A 22,269-nucleotide genomic window follows, 5' to 3' on the forward strand; every position below is an offset into this window, starting at 1 on the left:
ATTAAATTGAGTAGAAACTGTTCTTAACTATTTTTCCTTTACCAATAAGCACAGCTTGGATTTAATGGTGTGTTACAGCAATTTATTTACAAATCTTGATATCTTTTTGGATTCTAGCAATTAATGGGGAAATAGGAAGTACAGCCAACAAAATTTTCAAAATCAGCTCAGAATCATATTTGGATGTGATTAAAGGTATAATATGTTCCATTGGAATACTTCAATGCTCTATCTTAAAAGAATAAATACAAATATTAGTTCTTTCCTGGTATGTCTGCTTTTCACATCATGCTAGAACATGTAAAAATTTCCTGTAAAAACTATTGTATTACCTTTTATACTTATATATGTATATGTTACTTTTACATAATTGGATTCATTGGTCTTTTATTTGCCACAAATATGAACTACAGGCCCAAGCCACAGCTCATTCAGACATTTTAAACATACCATTTACTACTTCTTTGTATGGGATATAGTTAGTTATCCATTTTGCCTTCTGGACTAATAGGATTCCTGAAGTCTCCCTCTTTTTCCTCAGCAACAACTTGTAGTCATAGTTGTCATCAATTATACTTTATTATTCACCATGAAGTTGTTGAGCTTTGTCAAAATTCAAGAGAAATTTCTTTTAGAGAGAGGCTAAGATATGCAGGTAATCTAAATGAGCTGGCAATTCCAAGTTGGATAAAGATAAAATGCAATACTTTAGCTTTAGAAGGGAAGAAAAAAAAAATTGTTACAGCCCATAGGATAAAGCATATCATTGTTGCTGTCTCACAATTTGTAAGGCACCTCTACCAAAACGCCAGGGCACTAGCAGTTCAGGCACTTTGAACATTAATAACAGTGCCCAGCAATGTTGGGAACCTGAGGAAAAGGAATGGTAAGTAATACTGATCCTGCCTTTATCGGAAATTGTGATTATTTTGTTCATCATGGATGTTTTTGCATTAACTTTATTTTTAAAAGTATTGCATTAAAGCATTGTCTTGATTACTTAAAAGTTGCACCCAGAGAAAGCACCCATTCCCCTAACTGTAGAACTGGTCCTGCTTTCATTAGTCACCTCCCTCAAACTTCAGGACCGCCTCTGTATAACTGAGCTAGTAATCAAGATGATTAATGAAAGGACCGAAGTAACATGTGTAAATGGCAACCCACTCCAGTATTCTTGCCTGGAGAATCCCAAGGACAGAGGAACCTGGTGGGCTACAGTCCACGGGGTTGCAGAGAGTCGGACACGACTGAGCGACTTAACTTTCAACAAGTGTAAGAACTTGCTAATAGTAAATGTTAACATATAAATACATTTACAAAGCACTGCATAACTCCAAGATAAAGTCATTATATTAAACATTAAAGATGTAAGGGTGATGGACAGTGTAAGTACCGTAACTGAGGACAGAAATTAATCAGAGGCCTTAGAAGGATATGAAGACTTGAAAGACACACCCATCTCTAACTAACCATATTTAAATAAAGAAAAAGACATACATTCATAGCCCAAGCAAGCAATTTCCTTTCCAGTTTTCATAATTAATCTTCTCATAATTAATCCTCATTTGTAAATTCAGTTCGTCTTCAGATTTACCCTTTTCAGTTCCTAAAAACATTCAATTCTCCGACAATGAAAAATTAATTTAGAAAGAAACACTTTTAATGTTTTCCTCTCCCTTAAAAAATTACAGCTCAAACAACACAGGTAAAGTCCTACAAATAGATGCACTGCATGTGAAAACTGTTTTAAGTGGAGATCATAAACCTTTTGGTTCAAGGTAGAACTTTCTAGGCTGAAGAAAGGCACAATGCCCCCTGTTCTCATAGCTAATGATGCTTTCCAAGCTGGTTAGAATGCACCACTAGTTGAGTTTTAAAACACCGCCTCTGAAAGCCTTTCCTCTCTCAGGATCTTACATCAAGGTTTTGCATTTTCCGTAAAACTTTTGCTCTTCACCTTCCTCATTCAACAAATCCTGAAATTTACAAGAATTCAGTTTAGAGCCTCTCTTTCCCCTGCAGGTTTTAATCCGGGGATGGTGATGCAAACAAACAGGAAAAGTTTTCCAGTTCTGTTTCAAACGGGAGAGGGACAATTAAAATAGGTATATAGGAAGCTCCACTCAGGCTTGTCCCTTCTAACAGAGAGTCATTAAAGAACTTTCTAGTGTCATTCAAAGAACTTATAACAGAATCAGTTGATTTTCATCCTCTGCTTTATTAGCTGTGATTTAGGAGCGAGAACGGCCCTGTTGACAGAGCTGTAACGTGTCAGGACCTGTAGTACATTATTGGCTTCAGGCTTCCGAGTTACAGTCCATTCTCGACAGAATCAATCTGAACTTGAAAACCTTCCCTCTCGGAAACATGTACATATCTACTAGCAGAAAGCGCTTCTTGTACAACTGAAAATAGTATTCACTTGAGATAAGTTGCAAGTTCACCTTCCCCAAATCAGCACTGACACGCCACAGCTCTCAGTGTGTTCACAAAGTGAGCAGAGGGCTGCAGAAGTCACTAAATAATTAAATATCCAACATGGGTGCATGTGTGACACTGGGATCTGCTAGTCAGATCCCAGACTTTGCAAGTGGGAATCGCTGGCTGTTTAACATGCATTCAGAGCCTTGCCAATCTAAAATGGCTGCTCTGTAATACTTTAATTGCAGTTTCATGGAAACAAATTGCTATTTAACTGCAATAAGCATTTCTGTGACTTGGCTGAACTGACAATAGGTGAGTCTGTGACAAAGTGACAAGTAACATCAACTTGCAGATGATCTGTGTTCCAGCAGCCTCTGCAACCAAGGCACAGGACGCAAACGCCCAGGGTGGAATTCCTGGGTGGAAGAGGCTTTGGACATCTTCTCAATTTACAATTATCGAGGCTACCTGGAAACCCTTCACTATAGTGTTTTGATAGACAGATCTTGGATTCACTGTTATTTAATTTATTGGCCCTAAGAAATATTTTATATAAATAGTAGTGCACATTAGAACCTTATTATATTGACATGCAAGCCATTTAAGAGCTTCATTTTAGGTTATTAGTTTTCAAATATCAGTGCTAATCAGGGCAAAAGAATTTAAATAAATATTAAGAGGATGACAATTTCACAAGCTTCATTTCAGTGACAGTTTTCTCATTTCATATTTTATAAGACACTACAGTCTGTGTTAAACTATTTCCTAATAAGTCATGAAGAGGTGGAAATAGTTTCTTGTGTCAAACAATTTGGTTTGGAAAAGCTTCCTTCAGGCTGTTCTGCCTTTCGGGCTGTGTAAATCTAACTAGACAGGTAAAAAAAAAAATTAAACTCTTTCAGAGGACAATCTTTTTACAAAATTGTTTCATTAGCAAGATTGACAATTTGCATGATTGAGACATTTATATGTATCATAAACTTTTTTTTTAATCAGGAGTTCAGCTGGGCTAAGTCACATTTGCTTTTATTTTTAATTGCACTGGCTTGTTAAGGACTAGGGCCATCTTGCTCTATGACGTGGCTAATATTAAATAAGTCCTTTCAAAATAACAGAGTACATCTCACTAACATCAAATGCAGCGATCAAAGGTGAACAAGCAAGTGGGTTTTCTTTTTTTCCCCAGCAATGTCAGGGTTGGGAGAGGAATACGATCACTGCTCACATCTGAATAAACCTGAGTGTTTTCAGTAGCTTTCTATCCACGGAGCATCCCCATTAGAGACCAGTTTTATTGTTTGAAATGCCTCTGGTTTCAAGGAAGTGTTTTACCTAAAGCAAGACTACTACTTAAATATGTTCTGTTGTATATTCATAGCTCCATTAGTCCTTCTCCAATTTAGCACATCAAAGAGAAGGCTCCATCACTTGCATGTGGATTATACTAACATGAGTGACATTTGTAATCTTATAGGTCTGCAACTTAAGAAATGCTTTTAGAAGCTCGTTATTAAATACGCAGCAGTGCTTGAGGAACCAGCCATATAATAGTTCATTTAAAGTCTTTAATGACCTTAGCCCTCCACATCACTGAATGCCACAGCTGTATTACTGACTAGAAGTTATTAACTATCTCCTTTGAATTTCTACATTATATGGGACACGAGTGCTCATGCCAAAAAGAATTAGGGAAGATGCTTGCATTCTCATGAACACATTTCTCCTTTTCTATCCTGAAGCGTTCACAGTCCCTTAAAGTTATCTTAAAGAAAAAAAAAGCAGCAAAACTAGTTCCTAGAAATTCCCCAAGGATCCAACTCTAACAGGTATTGTTTATGTAACTTTTTTTCTGCATGTTCTTTTTTATAAAGTTCTAATAAACTATTCACTTTAACTTTGCCTTTAAATTCTCTCACAGGAGGTTTATAGGAGGTCTTTAGCTAGAAAACATTTTTTCCTCTTGGCCTGGAATCTCTGAGAGCAGGAGGTCCCAAAGGGAAGCTGACAGCCAGCTGAGATGTGGTCAGCCTGACCTCTACAGAACCGATTCCTATTCTCAGAGACAAGGTAGGTCTGTATGGAAGCTTTTCTTTGGAATGAGAAAATAAAACTTAAAAGTATCAATGCGAACACACCTGGCTTTATTAACCTGTGAGAGAAGTTGCAGTTGGGTTCTGCTCACATCCAACAACCTTGCAGAGCAGCCTTTCAGATTGCTCCTCCTTCCAGCACCCGCCCCAAGTCCACTGAATCCTTGGCCTAGACATTTTTCTGCAGGACAAATCTGCGGGCAATGCAGGCGCATGTTGGGAGATTCTGCTGCCTAGAACTGGCGACCAAATATCTCAAGAGTACTACTAAATGAAATCCAAATCCTCCCCTCCAAACATATGGAAAGGCAGAGTCAGTACAGGAGTGTAAGAACAAAACAAAATAAACAAATCATACAGCAGACTGCATGAGGCTAAAAGCTCAGCAGAAAATGGCGGCTTCACCCATCAAAGACGACCCTAAGAGAGCTCAGGGTTCCTAAGCACTAATGGAACTTCAAAATCTGTACAGGTATGCTTTAGAACTGCTATTTCCTTCAAAAGCTATAAACTTGGTAAGAGAACAAGACGGTTATGCCACATTCTTTACCATGCTTTCCATCAATACCCAAGGCTTTCCTATTGAGAAAAAAGAATAAATGAAATAGTTGAAGAATCAAATAAATGGATATGTATAAACACAAAAAATTCACTGTGATATAAAAGTGTAATGACGTGCTGTTAACAGAATATTCTGAACTTATAAAAAGGACTCCTTTAGAAACATGGCTTTGTACCCCTGCCAAAAATGGCACAGTTAAAGAATCTGAAGAATACCTTATTGGCTCAGAGCTAAATAAAACATACGCACCACCTCCTTTGACCCCCTAAGATTTTTTAAAGTGAACTTGGTATAGAACAAAAACACTAAAATTTTCCAAAACACAGAAAAGAAAAAGCAGTTTTTGAACCCAAACTCCATTGAATATTTTTTCTTTTAAGTTTTTATTATTTAAATACACCATACTAGAGCAAATGTCTCTGAAAATATCACAAATAAAAGATTTTTTCTTCATTCAGCAAATTAGAAGTAGGGGGGAATTTCTACACAGTAGCTGCTATGAGCCTGATTTTTTTTCCAATTTTTTTCTTTTTTCATTCTTTTTTTTGTCTTTGCCATGGGAGTAGCAACATTAGGACAAAAACACTTACATGCATACATACAATGTATTTTACAGAGATACAATAAAAGTGTTTGTGATAGAATATCACAAAAGCCACATCTCTTTCCTTTATCTCATGTTCAGTTTTGATTGAAACACATTTCCTTACAACACTTAAATATACAAAGAGCAAACAGAATGTTGTTAAGGTAAAACACAGGGTACAAACTCTGGCCAGTGCCCTGCTAATTGTTAATGAGGGTAGAAAGCAGATTTGAATGCTTCTTTTAATTAGCTTCATTAGTCATTTCCCTCCTCCCAAGCTCCCTCCCCCCCCAAAGATGTCCTCCGGTGGATCTTTTTTCATTTTCTCTACAGTCTCCCATTAGCCCAGGTTCATGGAGTCCTTAATGTTCATATTCAGTCATTTTAATACACCCATAAATGCGGGAAGAGCAATCAAGACTAAAGAAGGTGCAATGGCATGGAGCTGGCACTGGTGCTAGCTACAAAGGTGACTTGTCTACTGAAGACACATGGGATCCACCTGTGATGAACAAGATCTGAGATGAAGGCACGCATTCTGCATTACTCTGACCTTTTAGCAGACCTGCAAGAAATAAAAACGGGCATCTTAGCTAAAATGCTAAATTTGAGCGATATTAAACTCAAACACGACTGCTTTTGTCTTCCCTACATTCACTAATCTTCTTTTATTGGATTACTTTCCAACTGTGACTTGATAGAGGCTTTCTATGCTACTTACCCCAGCAGTGAAGAACTAAAGCATAACATTTTCTGCACTTTTACTAGTGGAGAAAATGAGACAATAAATGGACTACTGGAAAGTTTCTGATGTAAAGTTCTACAGTGAGTTACTGAACTCTGTAAAAGCAAGTTTCTTTTTGAAAAGAATGAATTATAACATCTTGCCTTGTACTTGGATCTTAAAGGCAAGTCCCTTCTCTCCAAGAAGTTTTGTGTTAATATTTACAACTGTGTAACCTTTTGCAAGTTACTTAAGTGTCTAGGTCTCCGTTTCCTCATCCTTCAAGTGGGGATAATAAGACTGTAGTAAGGATTATGTAATATATGGGAGTACATTCAGCAGTGCCTGGCACTTAATAAAAGCTAAACGAATATTGTCAATTATCATTATTCTTTTAAATCCCCATGTGATGTTTATTCACCATATCCTTCTCCACCTATAGGTATGTGTGTATATGCACGTGTGTACACACACACACACACACACACACACACACATTCAGATGCTACTCTTCCCTTAGTATTTCCTATCTGCTATGCCACTTACTATTACATAAATATTGTAAATATATGAATCAAACTTTTATAATGTGTTCATGACGTCCTCAATTATAGAAGTAGTTCCATGGAAGTCTAACTTTAATGTTTCAGTTAGAAATGATACTCCACACGGTCGTCAAATACAATCTGTTTGCAATTACTGCAATGAAATAATATATATTAGGTTTTTATGGTTTTTAAATGACATTTTGAGCTTCCCAGGAAGTTCTCGTTTCACCCTTTCCCTAACTTAGTAAAAGCCTGAAGTCTATTAGGAGCTGCAACCCCCTACTTCCAAGCTAATTAAAGTGGTAGAGGCTTAATTCCCCAGAGTAGAGGCTCAGTGTGAGAAAGGTAATTTGTCTGTCCAGAACAAAGATGCGGCAGCAGCCAGCAAGCATATTTAATAAATGAGCATCAAATGTCCTCTACGATGGACACACACACAACACCAATTATATAACTACTACGGGTGAATTGTGAAGTGGTATGCAAACTAGAACTCTCACTAAATTTTCTTCCAACCAAGGAGATGTGATCTCTTATTTTACTGAAAAACACAGATTATTCTAGATGGAACAATCACTCCCGAGTGCAGGAAAGAATTCCAGAGCAGGCAAAATTTATCACAAACAAAACAAACAAAAAAAATTGCCACTGCCACAATTCTTGATTCTATGTACATAGCTCTCTACAAGACATTATTCTCCAGAGGGCAGCCAAGTCTCCTTTAGACAAAACAGGCTGTAAGATTTTGTAGATCCTGGAACACTAGTGGTCTGAGATTTTAGTCAAAAGACTCTATGACTTAAAAGCTCAAAATCATTTTTTCTCAGAATATACAAAAGCCAATGATGCAGAACAACAACTAAACTATACATCCCAGACACTGGGAACAAATTTCAGGAGGATAAAAGTTGAAAGGGGACAGATGACGGGGACCTATACTTTCCATACAATTAGCTGCCTTTAAAGAAGGGATGTACAAATAATCAACTCATTACTTTTCAGCCAGAGGATGCCTGGGTATATTTATTATGCATCATGCACTAAAAACGTAATTGGTTCTGCGAACAGAAGGAAAATGGCCAAAATTAATGTCCAATTTTCCCTACCAAAAATATGGAGAACTAGAGAGAAGAAAATAATAAAATGGAGCTATTTGTCATTTCTCCCCATCCCTTCTCCTCCAGAAAAGAAGTGCCAGAGGGTTTGGGAAAAATCATTTTAAAGCCTTCTCTAAGTCCAAAAAGTAGTTTATGTTCCACCAGGCAGTGTTTTCATTATCTCTTCCCCCGTGCCCTCTTGTTAATGTCTCTCTGGACCATGTTCAGCTTATCCCAAACCTTTATTTACAAAAATTGCCTTGTGAATTGACCCGGCTCATGGTGAGCCTAACACCAAGGGCAAAAATGTGAGACATTTAGGCCAATGGGGATATGTTCTTAATTAATATCAACCCCAAAACACAGCTTCTCACCAGTGTTTCATAAGAACACATCCTTAAGTTATCTTTCCTTATGCCTTTTAAGAGCTGTTAATTTTTGAAGGCCACCTGTCTCCTTTTGGCTTCCAACATTAAGAAAATACACACCGACAGTCTCTTATTCATTGCCTAATATATCTTGTATTCCAAAATCAATGTCCTACCTCTCCCACCCTGCAAAAGGTATGGACTTATACGAAAGGCACAATACATGCCATGCTGTAAACACGTAAACCAGATTTTCTTTCCAATTTTCCTCCCTAACACCTCCCAACTTAGGTCCTCCTATGCTCAGTAAGATGGTACTGTGAGACCATGCTTATACTTATTGCACGTCTGTGCACTTAGTCCCAGGCTAACAACGCTGTGTCCTGTATTCAGCGCTGTTCAGTCCGGCAACATTCTCCACCTTGTCTCTATATCCTTCAATTTTCACCATGCACGTTGGTAGCTCTATAATTTTTTATGCCTTGCTAAATCAGGGCAGGAAATGGTGTAACACCAGCAACAAACTTAAGATGTAATTGTAGAAAACTACGATTTTACATCAGAGGTGGTAGGTTTTATTCTTGTACTTCTTTTTTGGCAGGGGGGCTACCAAGTATAACTACCAATGGCTTTGCCTCCAAACTGAAATGATAACTCAAGATATTTGTTACCCATTATTGTCCTCAACTGTGCCCTATAGATTCACTTAATTACAGCTGAAAACATAAAAATCTGTAAGTATTTATATGTATTGGCACTTCTTAAAGAAGCTTGAAATGGCTCATTGATGGTGACTGATTAATTTGCAATAAAAAATTAGACTTCCATTCTTACAATAGTATTCTATGTAGCTTCCCATATTAGTAAACTAAATAAGGAAAACTACACATACTTTGATGTAATTAACCTTTACCTAATAATGCAATGGAAAATACATTTAAAATCACTCCATAAACCTGAATAAGAGAAAATGATAAAAATAAGTATTAAAAGATGGCAGTATAATTTTAAATAGTTTTCAAATATTAGTCATTTTCCCTATACACAATATTAAGAAAATGCATTACGGAAGACAAAGAAGCCTAATATTTTTTCCTGAGATTTTTGAAGCTTGCTAAATTCCTATTTGCAGATAAATGTTGTTTTTTGTGATCCCCACAACAGACATTAATGAAGTTCCTATTGTAAATCCATAAAGAATTACCAAGTGAAGTGTGCACTTTTTGTTTCAATGCAATAACTCAGTGCTGTGTGATTGCCTGGGTTAATGATGAAAAAGTCAAACATACTATCAGAGCTGATGGAAAAATCTATCACCAATCTGAAATTAAAATTCATCTGTGGTCAATAAGATTTAATATCCATGCAAGTGGCGCTGTAAAGAGTAAATGAATCAATGTCATCAATACATAATCAGTATGAAATACGATGTGAATAAAATTATGCGCACAAGTCATACATTTCACTCTTTTCTGGGCCAGTGTGGAATGAACAGTCTCTTAACTGAAGGTTGACAGTAATTGTTACAAATTAGGCACAGCAGTTATCAAAATGCACTCACTTGCATAGCTATAGGACTTATTAAGGAGATTAAAATAGATCTAAAACTATCCAGTACTGGAGGTGCTGGACAACTGTTGAACACCCGATTTTCCCTCTGAAGTGCCCTCTAATACTACATGATTCATACATCTGTATAATTTCCTCATTTCTAACTCTGGTCCCAAAACTCTCCAGCTGCGGATAAGAATCAAAACACATAATCTTTAATAATGGGAGCTATCTATGGCCCAAAGTGATCAGCAAGAGGTAGAACTTTAAAAAAAAAAAAGTTGTAACTTATTTAAATCTTATAGGACTGTGAATCAACAAAAATGCTCTCCCTTGGAATTCCAGAATGGTTCATAAAACCGCTCCTCTAAAATTCAAAGCGCTGTAAACTGGGTGTGGAAGGCAGGTATCCGAATTGCTATCATTAATGAAGAAATCATTCTTTCACAACAAAGACATTTATTCCCTCTTCTTACCATAAATGTTCTAATCTTCCCCCCACAATAACCTAGTCAGCTGGTATTTCTGAATTTCAAAATTGTCTAGCGTGATAAAGAAGTGGTTATAGGGAAGTTTTACATTTTGCCTGACTGCATGAGATAACACGTTCAACATTGGCAAAGCTACAGTTGTAACTAAATCAGGATTTTTTTAACCCCAGAAGATTCACAATTTAATCAATCAACTCTTCTATTCCTGAACATGTATGTATGAGTAGCCTACATTTCTTTAAAAGGACATGCAAAAACACAACCACCTAGGAAACTCCCTCACTAGATGGACTTAGGTTGAACCTTCCAACTTGCTCTAATAGAGCTTATTAGTAACTGCGAGGTATTCACCTTCTGGTCTGGCAGTAGTGGATTGCTCTGAAGTGAATTCAAATGGCCATTGATGAGAGCTGTAGGTCTATCATGTTCACAAAATAAACTGCCATTGATGTAGTGAAACCGATCTCCCGGGACCAGGCGATTCCGGCAGGTAGAGCATGTAAAACACTGCAAGGGAAAAGCAAACCCACTGAAAACAAGTACAAATTAAGTCTTTTGTGGTCACAAGTTTGTAAACTGTTTTTAAGCAGGTTATCTGTCAAGTACAGGGAGCCACTTATGGCTTGGTGTTTTCCTTCCTTCGACATGATTCTAGAAAATAAGAAGCCCAGATGCAAGAAACTAGAGCAAGCTAAAGGGGGAAAGAGACCAATAGGTGTGTGCTTCCCACGGTGTGGGGGGCGGGGGCGGGTATGTAATCATCACTGCCACACTACAATTTCAATGGATTCCTTCTGTGTTTGCGGCTTGAGACAACAGGGTTCCCACTAAAGAGACATGCTTTGTCTCCATGCGGGAAAGGTATGGTTCTTTTAAAAGCACAAAGGAGGAGCAGATGCTACCTTCAGATGATACACATTGCCTTGGGCCCTCATGACGAGTTCACTCGCAGGAATAGACTGTCCACAAGCGCTGCAAGCACCGCTATTCCCAAATAACCTGAAACAAAGATGATGGGGACACCAATGAATAATCCCAAACCAAAGAAAAAGAAAGAAATCCCCCAGCCTCTGGCCCTCCCTTTGGAAAGTATTTGACAGAGGCGGAATTTTTAGGCTCAGGCTTCAAATTTTATAAGTGATTTACATCATCCAGGAAAAAATCCTTTTGGGGGTCACAGGTAACTTCTGCCTACCGCAGAGGAAGAGGATGCCCCAGGTTTAATGAAAATATTGACTTACCCTTCTAGCAAATACAAAACAATTCTGTTCTACACACATTTTATCAGATTACTGAGTTCATCATAAAAAAAAAAAGATACAATTCATGACTGGAGTTTAAATGCACTGTGTCCTTGAACTTATATGAAGAACTCTTTTGTACTTTAATCATATCTTGAGATATGAGTCATCAAAAGGGTTAAGAGGATTTGATTGTATATCTAAGAAGACATCATGCTCAGTGTATTGAAACTCCCGTAAACCTCCATCAGTGCAGACTTTCCATTAGAAACTCTCTGCTATCCAGGTTGATATATAATGTGTATGGGTTAACCTTTTCAATCATGGTGTCAACACTTAAGATTTGCCTCTGCTCATCTCTTTCATCCTAACCTTCTCTCTCTCTTGATAATGAAACGCTTGCTCCAACTTCCCTCTATCTGCTCCTGAGTCCACAATTTAGATTACTTCATCTCTGCTAGCAACAAACTGAATGAAATTTCGATTTGAGCAGAAAGTAATTTACCGGGATCTGGACCCATTTGTCATCATATCTCTCTGGGTGTTTGCTGTATCACTGCAGTTTTCCTATGCAATCAAATGAGACCACAACATCTGCCATGGGGGGGAGGAGGGGGAGAAGGAGAAGGCTGCAGAGGAGGGGAAAGCTCCAGGAAGTGTGGTGTACTGAAGAAAGATATATACATAATTCCTTATATTCTTCCACAGGCACAAAAAATATTTTAATGAACACCGAACTTTGGCTTTTATGGAATCTGTAGATTCAAGCTGGGGAGCTTTATTTGCTTTTGGGCTTTCCTCTTTAATATCCACAAATATTTATTAAACAGACCAAAATGATTTCACATTGAAAGGTGCTGTCGGAACAAGCAAGCAGGGCCAGAGAGGCACTTTTCAACAATGAAAAAACAAAGTAATGGGACTTACAAATTAACATATCGGTGTCGTCATAAATATTAATATTTGCATTTTTTCCTTGTTCAAATAAAGTCATAAAATGCAGTTTGTGTCAAACCAGGAGACACACTCCTATAGAACACCCCGTAATCTGAATGATTGCAGCATGCCTCTATATAAAAATAATTGCTTTGAGTTTTCAGAATCTGGTCTTGCAGAAGAGGCTTGTCATGTTCAAACTACTAATTTGCTGTCGCCACTTTATTGAAAATAGCCTGTAAGTTGTTATTAAATGTATCGACTGAACGACAGGGAGAGTAGTAAAACTGCCCCTTAAGATGGCTTTTAATAGGAAGCCCGAGAAACAAATTTTGCAGTAGCATCGATTTGAAGAGTTCAATCAAAACTCCATTTCAAAACTAATTAGTCTGAGATCCACGACACATTGACACATTCTTGCAGAATCAGAGCAGTTAGAGAGAAAGCTGAAATAATACACTGTCAGGACCTCTAGCCGCACGACCACACCGTGTGGGAGCAAGGGGGCCACTGGCCTGCCATCTCCTGACGCTGGACCACTTTAGGAGCACTGACGAGGACCTCCCAGAGTCTCACTCACAGCATCCTGCAAGTGTGGGTTGTCACTGCTGCCGCAGGGGGGCTTCTCAGAAGGGTAGAGTTAGTGTGACCAGAGAATTAGCACTGCCACTGGGAAGGAGTTTATGATCAACAGCAGGACTATTTCAAAACCCAAAAGGGGTACCAATTCAGACACTTCGAGTGAGAATAAAGTTAAAAACCTGTCGATGTAGCCAAAAACACGCTGAGGATAAAAAGGGGGTAGTGTAGATAATAGGGTTAGGGAACAGAATTCTATTGGGAGCCAAGGACCAAATATTCTCTTAGAGTAACCCAGAAGGATTTTAATGGATAAGAGTCTATAATTATGGCTGTCACTACCAACAGGTACACAATGACACTCCATCTTAAAAACACCCTTTCACAGTACCGATCTGATTACCCAACCTAAGTGTTCATTTATTTAACAATTCACCCTGAGTAAAGTCAGTTGTATGTCTTCAACATCTAAGTGTGTTTTAATAATCAGGGCAGTTGTGTGTAATCCAAAAGCTTTTCATACATCTTATTTTCTCCAGTGCCACTTTCCTAACCTTCAGGGAACAATCAGCCACAAAAAGCACGGGATTCCTAAAGTGTCAGAAAGTACAAAGTTTGAAAATGACCACGATCTACTCAGGATTGATGTGCTATTGAACAATATTACTAATGGAGTTCAAGATCTTTCCATGCCTACAGCTTTAAGGCTGCCTCAGAGCAGAACACTTAAATGTCTATACACATTTTAATCCCTTTTTTACCAAAGAGGAAGGCTACCATTAGAATTCCACCCTTTTTCTGAAAAGTTGTGGTTTTTTTTTTTTTAAACATTTCTGCTCGCTGGAGAGTTAATTATCTAACCAGGGGGACTGTCCAGGACAGTGTTTGATTTAAAAGGCTCGAGGCTTTAGGTGCTCAATTAAGTAGCTATCGGTCTCAGACTGGACTATAATGGGCTCTTTTCTCTTTAACTCAAGCAACAGGGAGATATACCCCAGGTCAGGCTAATTAAAGCCAGGGGAGTCTTTAATTGTGATGACAGAATCGGTTTCAGTTTCCTTTCTTTGGGTCCTCAGTCCAAGAAGGTCGTTAATATTTCAGCATTTGGGCAATGCAATCAATCACAAACATCAAGAGGTTCCTTATATAGGGAAAAGAGAGAAACCCCACCAAACCTCCACACTTTAAAGGTGCTTTGCTCCTAGGAAAAACACCTTGAAGTGCCAGTACTGTTTGCCAGCTCCAGCTCTCCTTGCTGACAGAAAAGAGATGGAGAGCAAGTTGTATTTTTAGTTCAGTAATAATACTTAGCATCTTTCCCTAACTTCAGTGACCAATAGGTGGGCCTATTTTCCACTGCATTATTACTTCAAGCAAAATATATGCAATACTAGCGTTACCTGGCTGTTTTCTAAACTGCTTTCAGGCAAGGAGAGGTACGTTTCTAAGAGTGTGGCTGAAATGTATACATTTGTACCTGCAAGTAAATATCAGCAACCTATCTAGGAGAAAAATGCACATCCACAGCTACTGATCCAGATGCAATTGGTTTTCCAGCAGGTTCCTATATTTAATCTAAATTCTGCACCAGCTATATTAAATGTAACAAAGAAATGCAACCCAGAAATTATGCCTGGAGCCAAGTCCATTAAAGATACTTCAGAATAACTAGAGACCAAGCACCTTAAAAGCACCAGAAGCTATTGATACTTAAGAGGGGGGCTGTGAATAATCGAAACTGCTGCGTTAGAGAGGGGAGGGAAGGGGGAAAAAAAAAATCAGCCAAATTACGCTTGGTTAATTCAGAGTAACAGATCTGCCCCCAAGTGAATTGGAGGCCTTGAATTAATTCTGTTATGACAAATCAAGATAAACGTTCCCCCTAAATTGCATGCGATTTAATTAATTTTTGAGATCCTCGGATTTTTTTTTCCTAGCTAATAGTTCACATGCTCCTGTGCTGTCATTGTGCTTGAGTGGGCAGACTTCAAAGTGATATTAAATAACCAACTATTAGATTTACCTAGCACGTCCTATTGGAAAAGTGCCATTTAATTACCTAGCCTGTTCAATTAAAGGGACAGCATTCTCTGAATATAGCAGCTTGCTGTTGATTACCAGGGAAATGAACTCGCTGTCTGGCGGCGCCTCCGTTCCTAACGCTACCCCCTCCCCAAACACACCCTCCACCACCCACCAGCACCAGTCCCCCCGCCCCGGGCCCCCACCCACGGCCGCGCAGCGCTCACTGCGGCTGCGGGCGCCACGTGAACCTCCTGAGCAGAGCCCAGAGAAAGCGCGACCCACTCGTCCAGCTCCCGCCCTGCGCTCGCCCCCTCGCGGGCCCGAGGCACCGCGGCCAAGCGCCTCCACTGAGGCCTTGGGCGCCACCGGCCCCTAGCCTGGCCCCCGCCCGGTCGAGCGAGCGAGCGGACGAGACCCGGCACGCCGAGAACCGCCAACCGGGCTTCCGGCGCGTTTCCTCGCCTCACAGGACCTGTAGCCCCACCCGTCGATCTCCCCGAACTTCCTCCTCTCGCTGCACTTTCCGCGCCAGTCTTCGGGCCGGAGGTGGGGGTAGAGAAGGAGGACTCGAAGAAAGAGAATCAGAGTTTCTGAAGCTACTTGGTGGCGCTGGGATTGAGCTGGGGGTTCCAGAACTGGGGGGTAGTTGGGGAAGGGCGCTGGTAAGGTTCGCCTACTTTTGTAATTTTGTAAGGTGGCCGGGCCCGGCCGGCGTTGGCCCCTTTAAGATGCACCCTCCCCTTCCTCTCCCTTCACCCCCTCCTCGTCTTTCCCTCTCTCTCTTAGAGGCCAATTTTGTTAATTAAATGTTTTGTTTGCGACGCAGCTCTCATTCATTGCGGACACGTCATTCGGAGCAGATCTAAGCCAGAGACCAGATCTCATTAGATAAAGCCCATCAGAACTAAGAAAATGGAGGAGCCACTAATTAAAGCTTTTAATTGTGCGGATTCGCTGCAGCAAGGTTTTAGCTGAAATCTTGGGAGGGAGAAGAGGCAGAAGTTCAGTTCTGCCCAATCGACACTCGGTCGCCCAGGGGTAAGGGACTAGGGAAAAGCGGCACCCTCCTCCTCCAGCCCCCTCCCCTCCCCGGGCCTCTCCCAGCTCTCCCGAAGCTTTTTAGCCAGATCTTGGTTGTTTTCAAAAAAACACCACAAAAAACCACAACCTCAAAGTCAGACAGTTTAGAAGCCCCTTAATAAATCGCTCTGTGGTCCCAGCTGGGGCCATAGAGCCGAAGAGTCCCCTTCACCTGGTGGCCGGCGAGCGGATTAGTCCTGCTCCTCAGCGGCCGTCACTGCAGAATTGAAAGCGCCTTCAACAAGTGGACAGAGGGGAGGCTGGGGAGGGAGTAGCTGAGAGGGAAAGGAACACGCGCCTCCGCTCCTTCCCACCCTTTTGGCATCTTGGTGGGCAGAAGGAAGGAACACTGAAGGAAGTCTTAGGAGATCCCTTAAAAATGGGGAGTTGGGGGGGGGGGGCGGCGGGGGGAAGATGCTGCTGCTGAGCTCTAAGCAGTGTGAGGAAAAGATCAATTTGGTACTGAGCTAGAACACATCTCTCCAGGACAAATCTAAGGTTCTCAGGGTATCCTCTGGTTCACCAGCATTGGTTCCAGTTTTCAGTAATGAAAAAAGAAAGGAAAGGAGAATATGAACTCAATTAATTGATGTTTGGGGTTGGGCACACATCCTTCCTTTCTCCATTAAGCCACGAGAAAAACACCAAATGGGCATTGATATTTGTTCCCAAGAATAAGGAAAGAAATGGAAGTGATTCCCAGGAAGCCACTTGCCTAAACCTGTCCCGAGGGAATGCAAGTGGACCCATCTTCTTTTTAATTAGTCGTAATCAGAATGTTTTCTGAAGGCACATGGAAAGGAGATGAATCTGTACCATTCACTGCTTCTGAACAGCACTGTCAATTTTTCCCCTTTAAGCCACCCTCCTTACCACCGTTTTGCTCTCTATTTAATTACAATACTGTCAAAGCTCATGGCATTGCTTGGAAGGAGAATAAGAAAGCATTACACCCATGCTCCTGCTGGTTTTCCAACACTTCTAAAAAACCAGTTTATGAAATTAATGCTGCCCTCTTAATTTAAAAATAAAAGCCCTCTCCCTTCCTGTATCTATATACATATATTTTTAACTTGGCTGATTGAGGAGGCCAGTACTGCATTACTGGAAAACCAAATGTCACCTTATTCCATCATTTTACACTAATGATATCGCTGCGATAAACATAGCCATACTACTCAGCTCCGAATTGCACTGGGGTCTTTTGCAGTTTTAGACCCAGAGTGAGGGAATCACAATAGAGCTAAACTTAAAAAAAAAATACCTCATCTATTGATTAACCCACATAGAAGAAAGAGTAAAAATGTTCTAATCTCTATAAAGAAAAGGGTTTAGAGCAGAAATTTAAATAGAACGCAGTTTTTTAAAGTGAGCGGTATTCTAATATCAACTGTGTGGGCGTGGGTTTTTTTTTTTAATTACTGGATGTTGAAACAGAACACCTCCTAGAAGCATTCATGTGCATCAGTCTATCAAACCATTTACTCAAATTAAATGTGTAATCCTTCAAATGCCTCCTTTCAAATTAATGAGTTTAAGTAGCTTGAGTTCACCTGAAAAGATCCTGTAGGCACCTGACCTCCTGAATTCTTTCCATTAATTGCACTGAAACTTGTTGGAAAAGGCTGCTTACATGGGCATATGAATGTTCGTATACATTGCTTTAAAATGCAAGATTAGTATAATTCTATAGCCTCTTTTCCTAAATCTCTTTTGGGGATCAAGGGCAGTGATACAAATAACAACAAAAAACCCAAAATCTGAACATTCCTCAATTGAAAGCACTGCAAAATTTTACATCACAAACCACAGGCTAACACTGGAGTATTTCGAGCCTCCAAGTAACAGTACAAAAAGAGAAACATTACCATTAAGTTTTTTTTTTTTCTTGTTTGGGTTCCTTTGCTACAAGAAATATGACAGTCTTTAAACTGATAGGTAACTAGCAGTTTTCACAAGGGGCACAAAGAATGAGTCAGTTTTCTACTCAAGAAAGTTTAAGGTGCTTATGTAAATATCATAATCAGCCATCACCATCCGCAAATCATTTCTCACTAACCACACAAAATTTTAAGTCAATCTTTTGTCTCCGAGTTCCTGTGTGGGCCCCTACCTTGCTTTAAGAAAGCAGCTTAACTCCCACTAGAAATGTTTGTTCTTAGTGGAGGGTCCAACTGGGGCTGACCACTTGAAACTCTGGTCCTGAGAGTGCGCAACCTTGGCACACCTAGCGGCCCAGTCCCACCAGATGTGCAGTTTTCAGTTAGTGTGGCCTTCACGATTAATCTGCCATTAAAAATTGGAGGACTAACACATGCTTCTTTAACCCTTAAATTTCAACCAGCCAGGTTTTTGAGGTGTATTCTCAGAGGTGCCCTGTTTCTTTCCTTAAAATCCTTGGTAATCTTTGGCGTTGCTACTGCTCTGCCCGCCAATGTTGGGGAAAAGGCAGCCAAGTCTTACCTAATGTAGTCATTTCTGCAAAGGATCATGCCGCTCTTGGTGTAACAGGACGTGCCGATGTCGCCCAGCTGCGCCTGGCAGCAGGAGCACTTGAGGCACCGGCTATGCCAGTAGCTGTCCATGGCATACAGCAGAAAGCGGTCCGCAATCTTGCCCCCGCAGCCTGCGCACCGCTTCCAGGAGAGGGAGCCGGCCGTCACTGGGGGCGGCTGGGAGCTGCTGCCCGGATTCACCATGGTCTGCAGAGGGCGGGAAGCAGACAGGGAGAGAGAGACAAAACAGGGGCAATGCAAAAGTTAGTAATCTCCGCGCTAGAGAGCGAACCCGTTCCCCCCCCCGAGCTGCTGGAAGGAAGCAGCAGAGCAAGGGCGGGAAGGAGGAAGACGGAGAGAGGGAAGGAGGGAGTCTTGCCGGCAGCAGCCGCCTGTTTACTTTTCTCAAGCTTTGTTCTGGGGCCACGAGCTCCTCTCAACTTTCCAGCGCTCGCCGCCGCTGACAATTTCAGCTCGGGTACTGTCAAAACTCCGAGAGCCAGGCTCCGCGGCGCGCTCCACCCCTCGCGGCGCCTCCTCCCGGCCCCCGCCTCCGCCCACCGCCCCCTCCGCCCACCGCCCCCTCCTCCCTCCTTCGCAGCCCGCCTCCAGCAAATGAGGGTCAAACCCACCCACCGCCGCGCCCGGCCCCTCCCCAGGCCCCGCAGAGCCTAGAGCGCTCGCCGAGGGGAGTGGGGAGGCGGCGGCCCCCGCCGGAGCCACGTTCCCTCCCGAGCTCTGCCCCGGGAAGTGCAGCTGCAGTTCACAAGTTGGAAATAGTTCGGCTTTCTGAAAGGGAAGGAGGGGAGGAACCAGCAGAGGGGAGATGGAGACCATGATGGTGGGAGGGAAGGCGAGGAGACGGTGTGTGTGTTTGCGGGGGGGGGCCGGGGGTGTAAAGTTGCGAAACTGGTTTTTCGTATTTTAAACAGCACCTTTCACATGCCATTGTGGTGACCGCCATCTCCCATTATTGTTCCAAATCTCATTTCATTTTGAAGATCAATCAGTGTTTTCTCTGGGTTTTCAGGACACAGGCAAGAATAATAGATCATTGAACTTTAGGATGCCTGTTAACTTCCTATACAAACACTCTCCACTTTGGTCTCACTAATCTGCCCTTGATCAGCAATTTAAATGCTAAAGCTTTGTTCCTCCAAAGGGGCGGGGGGAGCCAGGGGTACGTTACAGATAATATGCGAGAAGGAACTGTTAAAGGATGCACAAGTTATCTCCGAGCCAGTCTTGCCGTCACCAAAAACTGCTTTTAAAAATCCCCCACTCTTTCTAATTAATGTCACGAGAGAAGCAACTGGGGTATAATATAGGAATCAATTTATAAAGCTTAGCCTAAACCGATTAATTTGTTGCCTCCAATCCTGGGTCCAATAAAGTCCTCGTGTTCCTCCAGTCACTTATTCTATAAAAAGATCAAGTTATTTACTGCCAATTAAGCAGCCTGTTTTGTCTTTGTCCTCTGTAAGCCGAGAGTGTGGGCTCCCCTCGAGGCTCCCGGCTATCTGCTCAAGACGTTCAGCTGATACCTCAGAAGGGAGAGGGCGAACTTTGCCTGTCCCCAGCCCAACTTGGCTACTGCAGGAGGGAAAAAAAAAAATAAATGAGGGGAAGGGAACGAAACAAGGACTCGGGTTCCTTAAATAGGCCGATTTTAAACACATTTCCTCCGAAAGAGTCCCGGAACGTGTGTCCAGTGACCGCACAATAAACCAGAATAAGAACTGCACCAATTAAGCTGTAACAAAACCCTGAGACTTTGGAAACAGGACCACTCTAAAACCCATTAGCATTGCATTTATCCGAATGCATCATACCTTTATGTAAATTGATTTATCTGATGCATTTACTCGAGGAATTGCTTTTTGTTACAATTTGCCCTAACCCAAATGAATCTGCATTTCCTGCCCTAGGTCTTTAAACAACCCCCCCCCCCCCCGTTTTAATCGCTCCAAATTCCTTTTTAAAAGAGGAGAGGGAGGGAGGAGATTCCAAGCTCTTCCCCGCCCCCATCTTTGGTGAGAGGTAAATATATATGTATTTTTTTTAAAGGAAACACTACACTGAGAAAAGCATCCAGTAACCCCATTAGCTAAAGCTCTTAAGGACAAGCAATACCTTAATGCTGATTAAATCTAAAAGAGATGAATCAAGAGGACTGACCAGAAACTGACTCCCCTGATAACTAAGGACGGGCCCTCATCAAGTTTCATTTAGAGTTGGGGAAAAAAAAAGAAAGAAAGCTTTTAAGTTAAATAGGCTTATACTCTAGTAATTACATAGCCAAGCAATTTAGGTCCTGGGATAGTCAGTGAAATAGAAAGCAGAACTGGCAGCTAGAGGCAAAATCTGCCCCCCTTTAACAACGTCTCTGGTGTTTTTTAATGGAGACCAAGGGAGGGACAAACGTAGGGCTGGCAATTTGTAGTACAAAAATGGATGCTTAATTCATGTCTTGATTTTAATTAGGTGATTCACCGGATTTCTTCTGGATTGGAACAAAAGACTTATAAGCCAAGAGGAATTTTTTAAAAGAACCAGCAATACCCAATCTTGCTCACTTAGATCCTTTCTGCCACTGTTTCAAAAATAGTGTGTGCGGGGGGGGGGGGGGAGGGTGGAGTGGAGGGTCGTGACTATTTCCCCCACACTACTTCTCAGACTTAAACCCTTATAGCACCTCCAGCCTTTCCCTTCGGAACTGAAAATATACCCACCTTCCCTCCAAGGTCTCCAACAGCCCCATCTCCAAGAAGAACCCTTTTGTAAGCAGGAACCGCTACAAAGCTGGCGGCCCGGGGCTGTCCTCCGTGCTAGCTCGCAGGCCGGCCTCGGTAGTTTCAGACTCGCGCATTATCTAAGCCGACGTATTGTTTACTTGCAATTTGGGACGGTCAAGGGAAGGAAGCCAAAGAAAACAGCCCCGGCCCAAATCGGCCCTCTCCTCTTTCTCCCCCCTCCCTGCCCGCGGCTCCCCAGCCGTCCCCTTACCTGCTTTTCCCCTATATTGCAATACTGCGAGAGGCGACGGCGGCGAAATGCGAGCGAAGCCGCTCGGCTTCCAAGGAAGGGGCGCCTCGGCTGGCGGAGCTGGAGGGAGGGGGGATGTTCTCGCAGAAGCAGGAAAGGGGAGGAGGGGGCTAAGGGCCGCTTTTTTTTTTTTTTTTTTTTTTTTAACGCGCAGCTCTGAGGCTAGGTTGGGGGGCCCCGCGTAAGTGGCGGGCGGCGGGGAGCAGAAGTGTCAGTCTCGGTCCTCGCCGTTCTCCTCCGCCTCCGGCTCCGCGCGAGCAGCTGCAGGAGCCCTCGGCCCGCGCAGCGCGGCGCAGCGGCAGCAACTGCTGCAATCGCTGCTGCAAGTTTGGCAATGTGGCTTCACTTTGTATATTCCCCCGCCCGGCGGCCCCCGCCCCGCCCGCGCTCCTCCTCCTCCACCTCCGCCTGCCTCCCTCCCGCGCGC

At 41.9% G+C, this 22,269-nt stretch overlaps 1 protein-coding gene across 3 annotated transcripts; it reads right to left on the reverse strand.

Moving 5' to 3' along the window:
• Positions 1–5,922: 5,922 nt before the first annotated feature.
• LMO4 (LIM domain only 4) lies at positions 5,923–22,263 on the reverse strand. 3 transcript variants are annotated; one of them, XM_055585266.1, is made up of 6 exons: positions 21,804–22,263; positions 21,530–21,669; positions 18,766–19,004; positions 11,344–11,440; positions 10,793–10,948; positions 5,923–6,227 (listed from the first exon to the last, which is right to left on the reverse strand). In XM_055585266.1, exons 3-6 carry the CDS (start codon positions 18,999–19,001, stop codon positions 6,219–6,221), a joined length of 498 nt encoding a protein of 165 aa, XP_055441241.1. In that variant the 5' UTR covers positions 19,002–19,004; positions 21,530–21,669; positions 21,804–22,263; the 3' UTR covers positions 5,923–6,218. The 3 variants fall into 3 exon arrangements, with proteins under 3 accessions (XP_055441241.1, XP_055441239.1, XP_055441240.1); XM_055585264.1 differs by lacking the exon at positions 21,530–21,669; XM_055585265.1 differs by lacking the exons at positions 21,530–21,669; positions 21,804–22,263 and adding an exon at positions 19,198–19,350.
• Positions 22,264–22,269: the final 6 nt, after the last annotated feature.

Source organism: Bubalus kerabau, chromosome 6 (genome assembly GCF_029407905.1).
Source record: "Bubalus kerabau isolate K-KA32 ecotype Philippines breed swamp buffalo chromosome 6, PCC_UOA_SB_1v2, whole genome shotgun sequence".
NCBI classification, from domain to species: domain Eukaryota; kingdom Metazoa; phylum Chordata; class Mammalia; order Artiodactyla; family Bovidae; genus Bubalus; species Bubalus kerabau.